Below are 16,552 nucleotides of genomic sequence, written 5' to 3'. Positions count from 1 at the left end.
ATTCTTGAGCAAGTTTGTTTCTTGTTGTTTTTTTGTGACTACAAGAATTAATTACAAGAATTAATACCGTTGTTTTTTTTTATGCCACACCTATAAAGAAGTCATTTAATATACGTTTGAAATAATGTGAATAAATAATAAATTAAAAGCAGCAACGTTTCCTTTAAAATTAAAATTTTTTTAATTTAAAAAATTATAAAAGTATGCAATTACCGCGAAAATTTTAGGTTACAAAATACAGTGATACATTACTACACAATTAATATTTATTGCTTCATTTAAAGACTTCAGACATTTAAAAACAGAAGAATTCAATCAATGAATGATTCGACACATATTTTAATAGCCAAACTCAAAAAAAGATACAGGCATTGTATTAAATTTTGTGTAATTTTCACGATTCATATAATTCCTTCGCTGTCTGATCACAAATGTATCCATGCTCGACAATAAACTGAACAGATCAGATTAAGAAATGTAAACTAACTATAAAATGCATGTAAATTTAAACATTGATAATAAATCCAAATGATTGATTAATAAATGCGATGTTTTTTAATGATTTAAAAGGTAATTATAACTTCCCCTATTGTGATTACTTTAATGTATTAGTTATCGAAACAATTCTAAAAATTGTATGGATCCAAGCACTATTGAAATCGAACTCTAGTCTCGTTTAACTAGACGCTCGGCTGTCTCCGTTAATATCCGACAAGCAAGAGAGCCCCCTCTCTGCTTGTCGCAGATTTACGGAGACAGTCGAGCATCTGGTTGAACGAGACTATATTAACTCTGGCGTAGGAATACATGAGACTACAAAAATATAAAATTCGACTATTTTCAAAGTGATTATTGATAAGTTTCCTTGAAAAACAATGCTTCAGCATACATTACATCAAATTTTTTTCTATTATTTTCAAGAACTTAGTCTTGTCAGCGGTGATGATTTTTGCTTAGGTCCAAACACTGTTTCACTTTCGGTTTGCCAGAGTAACTGCATAGGAGAGTTGATTAAAATCAACTCCCAAAAAATCATGTAAATGTTTGTTTAAACAATAAATAAAAGTTCTTTATCTGCTTAAATCGTTATAATACATATATCTAATGAAAACGAAAATATAATCACTGATTTGTTTGTTTAAATTGTGTACACTCGCAAACAATTTAATATTTCCCATGCACAGGTATTTAAGTTACCTTGTTCTAAAGATTTTCGGTCTTATTTAATAATTAGACATTTTTGTTATTGAATTATTCAAATATTTGTTGATAAAATTATTATTGTCATAAATTTCGATAATTAAACTCTTTGTAATGGTTAAAATTATATGTGGTATTTGCGCGAATCGCGTACCGTATATTTTACCTGTGTTTATTCTATGTATAGAGTTTCTGTTCTTGCAAAAACACTCTTAATGATTTCTAAGATTTTCTCTGCTGTATCTCTCTCTAGTCTTGGTCTCAACCTTATTTCATCTTTAGCTTGACCACCTAAGTTATCCATTAAAAAATCTATCCTAGCATCATTGTCATTGATAACTTTCAAATGTTGCCTAGCATCATCAAGCCATTCTGCTACATCAGGGTCACTCTCTTTCACAGGTCTCCCACACAACCTTGCAATCTTCTTCTCTCTCGCAACAAACACAGTTTTATTTGGATTTGAATCACTCTTTTGTTTCATTTCTTCATCTTTCAAACTTAATTCATGCTCTGCTTTCTTTAACCTTCGATGTAGTAATAATACCTCACTTTCTAACTGGTCAGACTTTTCTCTTTCACGGTCAAATAATTCTTTGATTTCGTTTTTAGTAGGCATTTTCAAATACAAATCAATGCACAAAAAAAAACAATGTTATAAGTGAGTTTACAGTTAATAATAGGTGCAATTGTTGTTTATCACCTCAATGGGCGTTGATTGTTGATTGGAACACGCGCACTGTAATGAGGATGGAATGTCCAAGGTCCTTGACAATGTATCGTTGCGTTGAGAACGGTGTTTGTACGTAGTTCTTGATATCAGTTGACCGTTAGTCTATGATGATTATCGAAGTATTGTCAACACAATAACAGGGTCTTCAGCCAAAATTGCCACAGCCACATCAGATCACAACGTTGAGCGTCTTCACAGTGTATGGACCCTAACCGTAACTCATTGCCAATTAAAATGCTTGAAATCCTGTCCACGACGCCATTTTGTAATAGAATAAAATCGCTTATTCTGTTCAAAGTTCTTTATTTCAATTAAATATTAAATTTATTGGCAATGAGCTACTATATAAACAAAATAACTCATATTACAAATAGACACACACAGAAACACTAAAAAATTAATAATACACAATTTGCATTTACTTCAAAATATGACATCAACGAACCTCCAATATATGGCGGCGGTGCCACACACAGTCAATTAGTAGACTAGCGCACTCACTTGCAACAGGTATGACTGTATATAATAAAAAAACACCATATATATTTATGCTTAAATCTAAAAATACTACAGACTTATTAGAAGTTATCTCAAATCGCTATACATTTCTCTAAACAGTCTGCATATAAAACAATTTTATTATTCTCACATAAATGATATTTAAATTACTCTGTTTGGAATATAATACAAATAAATAGTTATTCCAAACATGAAAATAACTCTCTTACCGTAAATAATGTAAGGTACTAGTATCACTCACACGTTTCACCCGTTTCACACCTGAACACTCTCAAGGGCGTCAGCGAAGTGAGACTCCGTATAAACTTGTTAGACTAGTTTAAATCTCAAATATTATAATAAGTAAATAAATAATTTCACAAATTAGTCTCACTTTGCTGATTATCATAATAGAATCGAAAACAACTAGATAAATGTTCAAAAGATATTTTTAATAAGTTTAAAGAAACATAATCTCTAAAAAAAAGAATTTGCGCTGAACAGAAACTCTATACATAGAATAAACACAGGTAAAATATACGGTACGCGATTCGCGCAAATACCACATATAATTTTAACCATTCCTAAATATGAATTGTATGGTATAATATATGATAGAATAGATATTATTAGCAGGATAAAAAGTAAGATACAGGATAGATGGTAAGACAGCATTGTTTTTTCAAATTTCACTATACAGTGGTAACAAATGTATTGTTTACAAGCCAATAAAATGTGCGTGTTTAATCTTGACATCATGTTTTGAACGTTTCCGTGCGCAGTGGTGACAAAACATGTTGTTTTTAAAAAGAGGTTACAAAAATGCCGTTTCATCAAATGGATTAAAACTTCACATATCAGCAGAATAAGTGTTGGTGCACAGATTAATGTGTTAGGTTTTACTTTCATGAAAAGTATATGATAGACAGCCACATTGTCTTCGTATTTTTTGATTGACCCTCGTAGAAGAACATTGACAGTTGTTAACATTGATTCTCTCTGTCGTCGTTATATACATTTAGTAAATATTTCCATAGTTCATTCAATCCTTTGTTCGGTCGAGTTCGTTTTGCATAATTTTATAATCAGCCTATATCAAGCATCTATTGTGTCTTGACACATAATTTTATTCATATTAGCAAGAGCGACACGTTGAATGAAAGCGGTCAAGCCTACCCATTCCCCCGTTTTCAACTAAACGATTATTCCCAACATTCTTATTTCAAATCAAAATACGATACGTATTCCTATCTGGTATATTGTATAAAAATTTGTTTGAAATAAAATTTATTTAGACGCTTTAAAATTTAGAATATAAAAAAAATAAATCAATTATGTACTGTAAATTATGAAAATATTGGATGTGAAAATCGAAATCCTATGGAAGAAGGTAACAAATTCATCTGTATCCCGCATAATTAAATTGTACGTAAGGGAATTAGATTACATAAACAGTCAACTCGAAAATTTCGTGAAGTTTATGCATTGTCTTCATTTCTTTTACACTTAAGTTTCTTTAACTTATGATAGAAGTTAATATTTGTTACGGAGACAAAAAAATTAATTTGTGTGTAAATCCTATATATTTGTGTATGAATCTGTAAAATTGTTTACTTGCAAAATATAAAACAGTGCATGACTAAAGTACGCTCCACTTTAAAACACAAACATAAAGCAATACTAATTAAAGCAATACGTTTCCTCAATTCTAATCTTAAAAATTAATTTTGATTTTGCGTGTTTAATGGTGTAGAATCGTTCGGTTGCGTGTTTTATCGTTTTTGTTCGTGTATCGTGAAAATTCAGTAAGTTAGTGATCGTTCGTGTATCGATCCTGATCGTTCGTGTATCAGAATCGTGCGTGTCGTTTGTCAACAATAACGTTGCTACCACTGTAGCAGCACTGTATATGTAGTTTATTTGCTATTTTTTCCTGATTTGCAACGAAATATAATCAAAGGATAACTCCCAAGGCACTCTGAATAAATTGTTTATCTTGCATTTACAAAGCTTTATTTGAAAATTTGATCTAAAAATAAACAAAGTCGTCATTGAAGGGGAACGTGACATCCGATTGGTACAAAAAATAATCTCATAATATGGCAAGCCTAAACAGATAGTTTTTTTAAATTTCAAGCATCTGCAATGAATAGTTGCTAAGAAAAATATGAAAGAAGTTTTTGTTACGGACAGACAGACAGACGGACACATAAGGGTAAAACAGTAAACCCCCTTCTTCTTATTACTAGTGAGCGGTACTTGGTACATACAAGAGGCCAATAGGCCTTAACGGTCACGTGAGTACCATAGCCCATACATAAACTTGTTGAAGAGTCTCATATATACATATATGCATTAAATTATAATATTGTAATGACGATCACCAAGCTCCCTGCCTGAAATCTTTCAAAAAGAACTATGAAACCTATCATTTTGACAAAAAACTTAAAGATCATAATAGAGTGCATAACCTGATAACGAAAAGGTGCAAGACTCTGATAGAAAATATTTTCCCATATTTGTTAACTTTAAAATTAGGTTTATGTGTATGTTTACATAGATAAACTAAAACAAGATGGCTAATACAAATGTTTTATTCAAAACAACCTCTCATCCCTCATCCCTAAGGGCCAGACAGAAACTCTCAACTTGTAAATAGGCAATTCAGCGACAAAATAAAACCCTTCACATATTCCAGCATTTCCATGCAACCATTGTAACTGCATCACCATCTGGCATTAATTATACCGAAATCAGTTTTAATGTACCACTTATCTGTGATTTTGGCTACCCAATTATTACTTTACTATAAACAAGTCAATTTGTTTATTAATTAGAAAGTTAAAAAACGGGCTGTTTTGTTTTAAATAATAATGAGCAACAAAGGAAGATAACTCCATTATGAACAAGCAAGGACTGATAACTCTTTTTAACTGTTATCCTCCCTCTTCCCTTTTGAACTCTCAAACGCTTTTCAATGTTTTCACAATATCTTAACATTGATAGACAGCTTCATTCTATCTCTTTTCTAAATATGTGAATTTACTCATTCCTTTCATTGAAATTCCTGAGCAGAATAAAGTAATAAGACATGATCATTTTGCCCCCCCCCCCTAAATTAAGTCATAACCCATACTCTAGGGGACATGTTTACAAATTTGGTAGAGGGCTCCCTGGTCTACAAAAATTTTGAATTCAGTTTTCCTTACAAATCTGTCGGAGTGGAGAAATTGATTTTTAACATTGTATGCATGAACACTGTGACCATTTTGAGTCAAAACCCATATCCGAAGGGACTTGAAATTCACAATTTTTGTCGAGGGCTTCCTGGTCTACACAATTTTGAGTTCAGTCTTCCTTAGATGTGTGGAAACAGAAAAAAAGATTTTTAAACATTATTTGCATTAACACCATATGGCCCTAGGGCCGGCCAGGCCCTAGGGCCTGAACCAGACCCAGGGGCCATGAATTTCACAATTCGGGTAGAGGAGTTCATGGACATCATAACCATGCATTCAGTTTTTTCCACACAAGTGGAAGTAAAGAAGATTTTCTAGTAAGATTCAAAACATTTTCACTATATGGCTATATTGGTCCCACCCTAGGGCATGGACCCCTGTCCCAGGGTCATGACATTCACAATTTAGATAGAAGACTTCATGGACATTATAATTATGCATTTAGTTTTGAACAAATATATATTTGAGTAGAGTAGAGGATTTATTATGATTAATACATTTCAATATATGGCCCCACCCTAGGGCCTGAATCCCTGACCGAAGGACCAGTATTTGGAGCCAAAGCATTCACTATTTTCCTCACATAAGGGAGAAGAGAAGATTTTAAAAAATTTAATTGGCTTTTTTTGCATATGTGTTACCACCTGTGGTGCCCCGGGGGTTGTAGAGCCATGAATTTCATAATGTAGATTTCACTTACCATAAGGATGCTTTATACCAAAGATGATAAAAAATGGCCTTGTACTTATCAAGAAGAATTTAAAAATGTAAAATTGTTAACACACGATGCTGGACGAATACCAATGGCAATTAAGGTCACCTAAGTGACTCAGGTGACCTAAAATTGTAAAATTGTTAATGCACAACGCACGACAGTGGATGAAGACCAATTGCAATAGGTCACCTGACTTGGGTGACCTGAAAAGTAAAGTCAAGGTCATAGAAAAAGTTAAAACTATGACACGGTTGAATTTCTCTTACCCAAAGATATCCTTGTTTATCAAGTTTGATGAAAAAAATCCTGAACAATATTAATGTGTGCGAGACACTGAGCTAAATGCTAAGTTTCACAGATGTACAGAAACAGATGGGCCCAGGGGACAGGCAACAAACACCAAAATGTTATTAAAGACTTACTCTCCAGGTACATGCGAACTAAGAGGTCGGGGCTGGAATTTCATCTGCTCACTGCTTTTGGCAAGTCTTTCTGCAATGGTGTTTATCTCGCTGCTCAGCTGAAGGCAAAAATAAAGTAAAATATTAAGTCATAAACAGGTTAGATAATTCAAATCATTCCTAATGGTTCAGACCCTGAAATGTGCTTCTACACCTTCAAAACAAACAGTACCGTTCCATGCACATGAACCATACCATTCACAAAATCTAAGCCCTACTGTGCAAAAAAATCATTTATACCCATTTCATAGACCTTCACTTCACTAATCCTTAAGTTTGTTTATAGTTAGGCTGTCAAAAGTTAATTCTATGTTTAATGTTACCTGAGCGCATAGGTTTAGGAGAAATTGTGTTTTAAAACAAATAAACAAACCCCTTTTTTTATTTAAGGTGGAATAACACATCATCACAAAATGGCTGACCTCTGATCGAAACTACATTTTCCTATCATTAAAAAGATTTTATTGACGCCAATATGTAACTTACTCCATAGCCGAGTGGATAAAGTGTCGGGCTTGTGGTCCGTACATTGCAAGTTCGAATCCCGCAGGGGCTTTTGTTGTTACTTACATTGAATTTATTTTAGATATTCATTTTTTATCCCAAAACTACAAGTTTTTCACCCATTTGATATATGTACAGTTTATTTATCACTAGATCTTTCATAATAAAATGATTTACTGTTAATTTGAGTGACTTTTTCCAGGTGCGTTATTCCACCTTAAGTTTTTTTTGTTTGATTTTACTAAAATGCTGTAATCTGTAGAAATTTGAACTGTTCAGAGCTATTTATCAGATACTCAGTGGGATTGTGAGGAAAGGTCACATGGATATTCATGGATACTGTAGTGTGTACATGTAGTTGACACAATATCGTATCTTAAATGTTAAAAAATTGTTTGATAATCATATGTTCATTTCATACAGTATTGTAAGATACAATGTTTATCAAAACACTAATACAAAATATGATATTCCATCCTGTGATACTATACAATATTGTGTCATATTACATTTTATCTGATACAATATAATACTGTAACATATAATGATACAATATGATATTGTAACACATATGACATCATATCAGTCTCTGTTGCACATCTAAAATGTCCAAAAATGGATATCCATGAATCCAGCCCAGCCTGATACAAATTTGTTTGCAAAAAAGATTCAAAGCAGTATTATCTTGGTGAATTTGCAGGATCAGATAATTTTGTGTTTTGTGTCATCAGGTTAAACATTAATTTTCATAATTTGTTTTGATTATAGGGTTGTACAGTGACAGAAAATAATGATTTTGTGATATTTAGCTTGTCAAAATGAACCGTAATTAACAATGAGAAGAAGTTTTGCCACTCCAGTTTTGAAATTATAGTTAGTGATAAGTGTACCAAGTTGTTAAAGTATTTTAACTAGTTTTAGAAGTCTGTACCATATGATTGACTATGGAATCATTAGGTGGCTCAATTTTCCTGGTATTCGTGGGTAACCCTCATCCACTAATCTACATCCTTGATGAAAACTTAGTATGAAAGTTTAGTTTTCCTACTCATCCACGAAATTACATCCCCAAGAATAAGCAAAACCCCCACAACCCACAAAAACTGGCCCCCATGAAATTAAATGATTCCACAGAATATGCTCATATGTATACATTGTAATATTCTCCGATAGTTTTAATTATTAACTTAACAACTTGTTATTTATTATCAAAGCTTGCATCCACACAACATCAGGAGTCCTGTCATTGTGGCAAAGCTAGGGAACATATATTTTTTATTTCTTTAACATCGAACCTATCTTAATTACTAATGCCCTGTAAATTGTCAACACATGCCGGAAACACGTATAAATAAAATAAAATAATTTTTTAGCAAAATTATTGAGGCAGCTACCCCCGCCTCTGCTGCCCCTGTTCTAAAGCCCTTGCTGTTAAAGGAAATATGAGAGGCAAGTAAGGTGGTGAATCAGTAGTAAAATATCTATTTATAATAATTTTTTGATATGATAATTTTCACAGAATATTTTCCTATATAAGTTTAATAAATCCAAAACTATGTGCAACTTTTTAAGCGCAAATAAATATACATTTTTTTGTATGGATGGTATGGTTTGTCAACACGAAATTTACTGTTGAGCTACAGTTCTGCAGCTAGTTTTTCAGTAATTTAATTTTTTTTTTTTACAATGTCACTAATGTGTAATCTTTATCTATTCTTCATGCTGCCACCTCAGTATTTCGTACTTTTGAATTTCTCTCAGTTTTTTGCAATACGTGTTGTGATGGCGTCAATATACAGGACAATGAGGTAAATCAACAATATGTCAGAATTCACAATAAATGCGTGGCTTACCTAGCAATCCCTTGAGTTCATATATACTGGTACAGTCAAACCTGCTGTTATGGCCACCTTTAATCAGTGGCCACTCGCCAGTTTCAATCCCGCCCATTTAGTTTTTCACTATATTTTAACTCATTTAAGCGGCCACCTAACAGGCCAGCGGCTAGCATTTAAGGTCCTGTGCCCTCAACACCCCTGTTTTCAACGGCCTGTTTTGTCAGACTTCTGACTCTGACATGTGCCCCGTATCAATAGAAGCCACACTTAGACAGCTGATAATGAGTCAATGACAAATAATTGAGTGCTACAATTCACTGAGATAATTGATTATAACACCTGTTTTGTGTTGTTTATGTATCTATTTATGTACTCAATTCATTACAAAGTTATTAAATGGTCAGTCTTGCACTCAGCAACTTAACATGTACATATACCACAATTTGCCAAATATAATATGCTACGTTATTCTAGACTATTTCTGTGTGAGAAAGAGATGCGTATAATACACCCCAATAGATTTTTGACACTTTTTTTTAACAGATAAAACATTGCCTATTGTACTTCAGTACATAAAGCCTTTATACAAACATGCTACTTCTGTTTATTTACCTTATTTAAACAATTGAAAATTATTGTTTAGGCAAATTTAGCAAAAAATATCCATTGATTGATAAAGTGAATTAAAACAGCTATTTAAAATTAATATAAACTGGGATTTTTGACAATCCAAGCTGTGCAAATACCATCTCTGTGTACGCCGCCATTACTGATGATATTTATAAATCTGTTCAATAGAGCCAAAATCAATAAACTCAATGTTTTTTTCTTCATTATTGAAATCTGGAATAAGAGGCCACCTTTCTTAATCGGTCTGGATTTGTCATTGTCCCACAAGTGGCCTCTTTATACAGGTGTGACTGTATTTTGTTTGTCATTTTTAATTCCAAAATTGATATTTTGATGTTGAACAACTGTATTTTTGGCTATTATTTGTTATTTTTGGATAAGATTTAGCTGGGTCATTAATTACGTAATATTTAAATCAAATGATTTCACAACTTTTGAAATACAATATAAACTAGGGGGTATTGGTTTTTTTTTTAAACACATGTCTCCCCTTCTCCCCAACACAGGACGAAAAACCACCTTTAAGCAAGTCCTTAAAGGTGGCTTAAAGGTGATTTAAAGGAGCTTAAAGGCTATACGACCTTTAAGCCGCCTTTAAGTCACCTTTAAGCAAGTGCTTATAGGTCCTTAATGTCCAAACTTCTTTAAGCCACCTTTAAGCATCTTTAAGTGGCATTTACGCTCTCTTTACAATGCCTTTACACTGTCTTTAAGTGGCCTTTAAGTCGATATTGATCAAGCTGAACAATAAACACATATATTAAATGCAAAAGCTCTTTTATAGAGATGGAAGGGGGTCATCCGAGTTATTATATAATTTCCAAGGAAGGGGGGGGGGTGTTCCAGGCGGTTTTAATCGTCGCTCCATTAAACACAGATCGCTATCATCAGCACCGCTCCGATGGACACAGATTGCCGATATAGAATTCTTTATAATTTGTTGGGGGTTTCAAAATTATTGTAGGGATGAGCGCAGTCTCTGTATCTTAATATGTGCATAAAACTAATTAAAGTATGTTTGTTTCCTATTATAAATTAATCGGTGAAAAAAATCTCTCTCTCTCTCTCTCTCTCTCTCTCTCTCTCTCTCAGTTCATCCGGTTATTAAACAAAATAAAGATAATGAACCAAAAATGCATGATTTAATTTGTTAATCGGTTTAAGGTTTGTATTTTTTTTTTCAATTTTCATTATTTCTAACTCTAGATCTGCTAGATTCATGTTAAAGATGAAAAGACTCTCAACTGCCTTTGTTATATCGGGCAGGATATTACTGCTTTGTTTGTCTAGACATAGTTTTGTTCGTTTGTGTATATCTAATTAGAGTCTATTGTTTGTACAACTTAAGAAAACCCCTGGAACTAACACAGAATATACAAGATATACACAACAGTTGTGTCGTGTGCCCAGGTGCATGTTTGCGTATATCTAATTAAAGTCTATTGTTTGTCCAACTTAAGAAAACCCCTGGAACTAACACAGGATATACAAGATATACACAACAGGTGTGTCGTGTGCCCAGGTGCACGTCAGGGTTTCTAAAGGCGTTGAATTTTAGTATGTACGAGTATACGATAAGTCTAGTGAATAAAAGTTAATTTACATTTGTAATTCATTTTCAAAGTATTATTTCCTAGCTCTGGGTTTCAAAGATGTTACATCTACAAATTAACGATACATGTATGTAAGAGTAAAATCTTAAGGCTAATTAATTAAATGTACCTGTGATCATAAATAGGGGTTGATTATTTAAATATATGTATAAGGGTAAATATGTCAAATATACCCGGCCTGGCACATCATACAATTGTATGTACAAGTCATTTGCAATTGCCACATGCAGTAAATACGTCACCGGTAATTGGTTATTTTGTTTGTTATAAAATTGATAGTTTATAAATCATGTACATACAATTACATGTAAATATTTAAACAAATTGGAACGGCGCCGCGATCATGAAAACCTGGAAATTGCGGGAAATTGAACAAATACCCTAATAGTATCAATGCATTTAATAAAAGAAATGATTCCATTTTCTTTCTTACATTTTTATAGCTATAAATAAGATGAACGTATATCTACTCGGTTTAAATTTATTAACTTCATGTCAGAAAGCCTACTATAGTGAACCTAACGGTTTCCATTTAGGTATAATATATTTTTGTTCACTGAAGACCAAGTTCCGTATTTCATTCTAATTACATGCATGCATGTAATTTATAAATTAGATATAATTGATTGTTACAAACTGAACGGTTTGTCAAAATCTTTTCAAGTAAACACATTCAATACAGTGATGCAATATCCACTGATATATAGGATATAAAAACGCTCATATATATGTAAGTTGCCGTGGCGCAGAGGATGTGTTGTGATGCTAGTAAACTAAGGGTCCCGGGTTCGATTCTCGCCGTGGCCGGTTTTTTTGTGTGTTTTTTTTTCATTTTTCTTTCTAGAACAAAAACCGTTTTAATACCTTTTCTTTCATAAAGTTAATACATTTTGTTGGAAATTAAGCACAACATTGAATTCAATTTTTTTTAATGGCTTAAAGGTGGCTTAAAGGTAGCTTAAAGGTGGCTTAAAGGTGGCTTAAAGAAGTTTGGACATTAAGGACCTATAAGTTGTCCTTAAAGGTGGCTTTAAGGTGACTTAAAGATAGCCTTTAAGCTGCCTTTAAGCCAGCTTTACGCTTTCTTTAAGCCACCTTTAAGCAATACATATAGCTTAAAGGTAGCTTAATGGTGGCTTAAAGATCGTCTTTAAGCTACCTTTAAACACCTTTAAGCTATCTTTAAGGAGGACTTAAAGATGGTCATTCATCCTGTGCAAGGTTTGTAATAAGGGGCAAATCTAGTAAGTGAAAACGAATAATTTTAGCTACTTGTTATATATCATCCAAAAATGCTACCAGTCATTTCAGTAAGGATTTTTTTCATATAATGATTGACCTTGAAGTTATGGTCTGGAAAAAAAAATTAATTTCTTTTCCTAATTTGACCTTGAGATAGGAAAAGAGTAAAAAAAAAAAAATAACAACAGTATGTCTCAAGGTATTATTATTGTTTTCTTTTACAATTTGAAGTCCTTCTGTCAAAGTATATTTCAATAAAGACCAAGAATGTTTTTTTTCTAATTTGACCTTGATAAAAAACATTAAAATGAGGTCAAAAAAGGTTCCAGTTAGGTTATATACTATAAAACATGTAAAACTGTTATACAAGTTTAAAGGAATCTCGTGTTATAGTCCGTACAATATTTTTTAGAATATGAATGACCTTGAGACAAAAGATTTGTCAAGGTTAAAAAATTATGGTGGCGTGCACTCTTTCTCAGTACCATCTATCTATATCACAAGATTGATATCTTAGTGTCAAAAGGTATTTAAGTTACGTACAGCCCAAACAAAATTTTATCATTTGTTTCTAATTTGACCTGGAGTAAAGACAAGGTCAAGGTCAAATATTGAACAACAGTACACATCAGTATATTATTATTGTTCCTCGTTAAAGTTTGAAGTCCTTCTGTAAAAGTATATTCAGAAGATGAACAATGAAGTTTTTTTCTAAATTGACCTTGAAATAAAAATATTAGGTCATGTACAAAATTTTGGTAGGGTTCATCTAGGTTACATGTATATATAATCTACCGGTATCTTTGATACAAAGTACAAGTTAAAAGTCTGTATGTTCAAGGTATCTTGTTATGGTCCAGACAATAACTTTCAGTAAACGCTTGACCTTGAAGGACAAAATAGGTCGAGGTCAAAAATTTTGGTGGCATGTACTGCTTCTCAATACCTTATATATCATATTCATCATGGCCAAAATTGCAATAACTTCATAAAATGCATGGATACTATCAATACATTTTTTTAAATTTTATTTTATTTATAAAGTTTGAAGGATAAATTATATTTCTATGATGAAAAAAATACTTTGGGGCTGAGGAATCGGAGAACCTTAATTTAAATTACATGTATATGCATTATAAATTTTTCAAAAGATGGAATGCTACACTAAAATTTTACATTCAAGATCGTTAAAGTATCATTTTTGAAACATGATTTCATTGTTCAAAGAAAGATACTTGCTCCAATAATTTTATACCAAATGTATTGTATTTTTAATAAGAAAGTGGAAGATCTGTTTTAGTTGCAAGTTACACACTGTAGAATTTTTAATTTGACATGAATATTAAATGCATGTCATTGACATTAATATCAAAATAAATCATATATATTTCCATTAATGTCAATGGGATGCTTTAGTTTTTTAATAGAAATTATTTATAAAAATAAAACACATCTTGTTCACATTTTTCAAATCCATGGATTTTTTGAAAATGTGTCTTTTGGAAAAGAAATGTAAGGCATTTATCTTTTTTGCCTGAACAACATACCAGCAGTAATACTTTAACGATCCATGGAATAAAATTTTGGTGTACATGTAGCATTCCACCTTAAATCTTTTAATTTTTGCAAATCTACATCAATGCTCAAAGTTAAAAGACTCCAAAAGTTAATTTTATCCTGGCCCCCTTTTACCAAAGAGAAATATGGACAATAATTGAGAAATCCAAGGTATACCTCATACAAAAAGTCAAAAATAGTTTTTTAAGGAGAAAATTGGCATTGATTTATTGAGTCTTCAGACCCAAAGAACTCAACTGTTTTAAAATTAAAGAATTGTAAAAGTATTGAATTATGCAAACATCTACAATGGACATGAAAGCATGCAGGCTCTACATACCTTTATAATAGTAAACCATAAACACTTTCTATCCTAAATTCTAGTGCTTAAAGCTCACCTTAAAAACCTCTCCATGGAATATTTCTTCTGAATTAAATAAACTTTGGAATGTTGAGGCATAAAAATTAACTCGGCTGAAAAAGTAATGGAGGACAATTAAGTTACTATATTAACTCGGCTGAAAAAGTAATGGAGGACAATTAAGTTACTATATTAACTCGACTGAAAAAGTAATGGAGGACAATTAAGTTACTATATTTTTTTTTTCAATGTAAAATTCAATTAAATGAAACTATCAATTTTTATTCAATCATGTATAAAAGACAACTTTCAAACTTTTAATATTGACTATATTTGCAATATTTTCTCAATAAAGATGTCCATAAAAATCTCATAACAATGGTACATGTACATAAATTTTTCTCTTTCATATCATCTTTTTTTACCAAATAACATAAACGTTGGTGACTACCTGTCATAAAACATGGGTAAATCTATGTGCAGCTCGTCATTGATTTGCTGATATATTTTCTTGGCTTCTTCCAACTCATCGTGGGCCTAACCAGGAAAGAAAGACTTAATGTTTAACGTATCTGGGTGGAAAAACCATCAAAACAAAATTTTATTTTAATTAAAAATCTTTTCTTAATGTTTACTGTACTGAAATTAAAGTTATCGTGTAAGTTTGAAGATGAAAAACATCATTAAACCCTCTATTTCTGCACTCTTTATACTACTCTATATGTATAATATATCTTTCACTCTTTATGGTATACATTTATCTAAGTTTATTATCTAAGTCTTTTTTTTAATTCATTTTATTTAATTCATGATTTTTTGTGAGAAGAAAATTTCAAAAACTTCAAGCACTAAGTATACAGTCAGTAAAATGTACTACTTTCCAATTTTTGCATTCGCTCACCATGCGTTCTTTGTGCATTCACCATTGGCTCACCGTTCAGTTTTGCTCCGTTCACACTTACTGTTCACAAAGCGTCTACCATACGCTCACATTGCATTCAGTTACTATAAACACAGCAATCATTTGGCGTTTGCTTACTGTTTAGTATTTTTGTCATTGGGAACTCCGTGAAGATCAGAATTGAAAACATTTAAACTAAAATGAGTACGTGTTCTTAATAGCAACAGGAAATTCATTTAATATACAACGATAATATCGTCATGTTTAACAAAGCATCAAGATTATCTTCAAAGTAAATAAATTTATTATAAAACAATCTGGTTCAGTAAAACTTGATTATTAAAGTTAACTCCTACAAATTGCAAGATTACTTTAACTTTCCATTGAAAAGCATGAAAGATCCCAGCTAACAATATTTATAAGAAAAAGTGCACATTCACTTTTCATTGAAACAGGTTGACATTGTAAACCAAACCCAAAGGAAAAACGTTTATGCTATGCTTGTAAATTATTAGTAGAAAATGAAAGACATTTTGTATTTTACTGTCCTGTGTATGACAATCTTCAATTTCAATATTGTGATATTTTTAATGATAAATTAAACTGTGTGAATGATCCTATGAAAGAAATTATTAATCCATGTGATTATAATACTAAAAAACATCTATGTGTCTTCTTTGATATATATGTTTTATGCAGAGAAAATAGTTTCAGAGATTCTTATGTCTGTCATTTGATTTCATTTTACCTGTATCCCAACATGGTCATATGTCAATAAACGGAATTGAATTGAATTGTATATATTTTTATGATAAATCCAAAGTTACTCCGAATAAACCGTTCACCATTGATTCATTGTTCACATTGTGCTTATGTTTGAGTTCACCTGACAAAACCCGCTCACTGAGTTCTGTTCAGCTTTCAAACACGTACTGCTCACCTTTCAACACGTTTGCTCACCTTTTTTTCGTTCAGCCTTCGCTCAACTTTCATGTGAGAAGTAGAACATTTCTGGGACTGTACATATATGGTTGTCATTATAATTTTTATACAGCCGGAT

At 32.0% G+C, this 16,552-nt stretch overlaps 1 protein-coding gene across 2 annotated transcripts in view; it reads right to left on the bottom strand.

The window, feature by feature from the left end:
- LOC128174145 (myc box-dependent-interacting protein 1-like) overlaps positions 1–16,552 on the bottom strand; it is a 47,852-nt gene that overhangs the window by 12,980 nt on the left and 18,320 nt on the right. For both annotated transcript variants that reach the window (XM_052839771.1, XM_052839777.1), the window contains exons 7-9: positions 15,043–15,128; positions 14,629–14,704; positions 6,808–6,905 (exon numbers count right to left, since the gene is read on the bottom strand). In XM_052839771.1, the coding sequence (XP_052695731.1) occupies positions 6,808–6,905; positions 14,629–14,704; positions 15,043–15,128 (260 nt within the window). The remainder of the gene's footprint in view (positions 1–6,807; positions 6,906–14,628; positions 14,705–15,042; positions 15,129–16,552) is intronic.

This window comes from Crassostrea angulata, chromosome 1 (genome assembly GCF_025612915.1).
Source record: "Crassostrea angulata isolate pt1a10 chromosome 1, ASM2561291v2, whole genome shotgun sequence".
Lineage (NCBI taxonomy): Eukaryota > Metazoa > Mollusca > Bivalvia > Ostreida > Ostreidae > Magallana > Magallana angulata.
The sequence above is the reverse complement of the archived record's forward strand: the minus strand, read 5'-3'. Positions and strand labels throughout refer to the sequence as shown.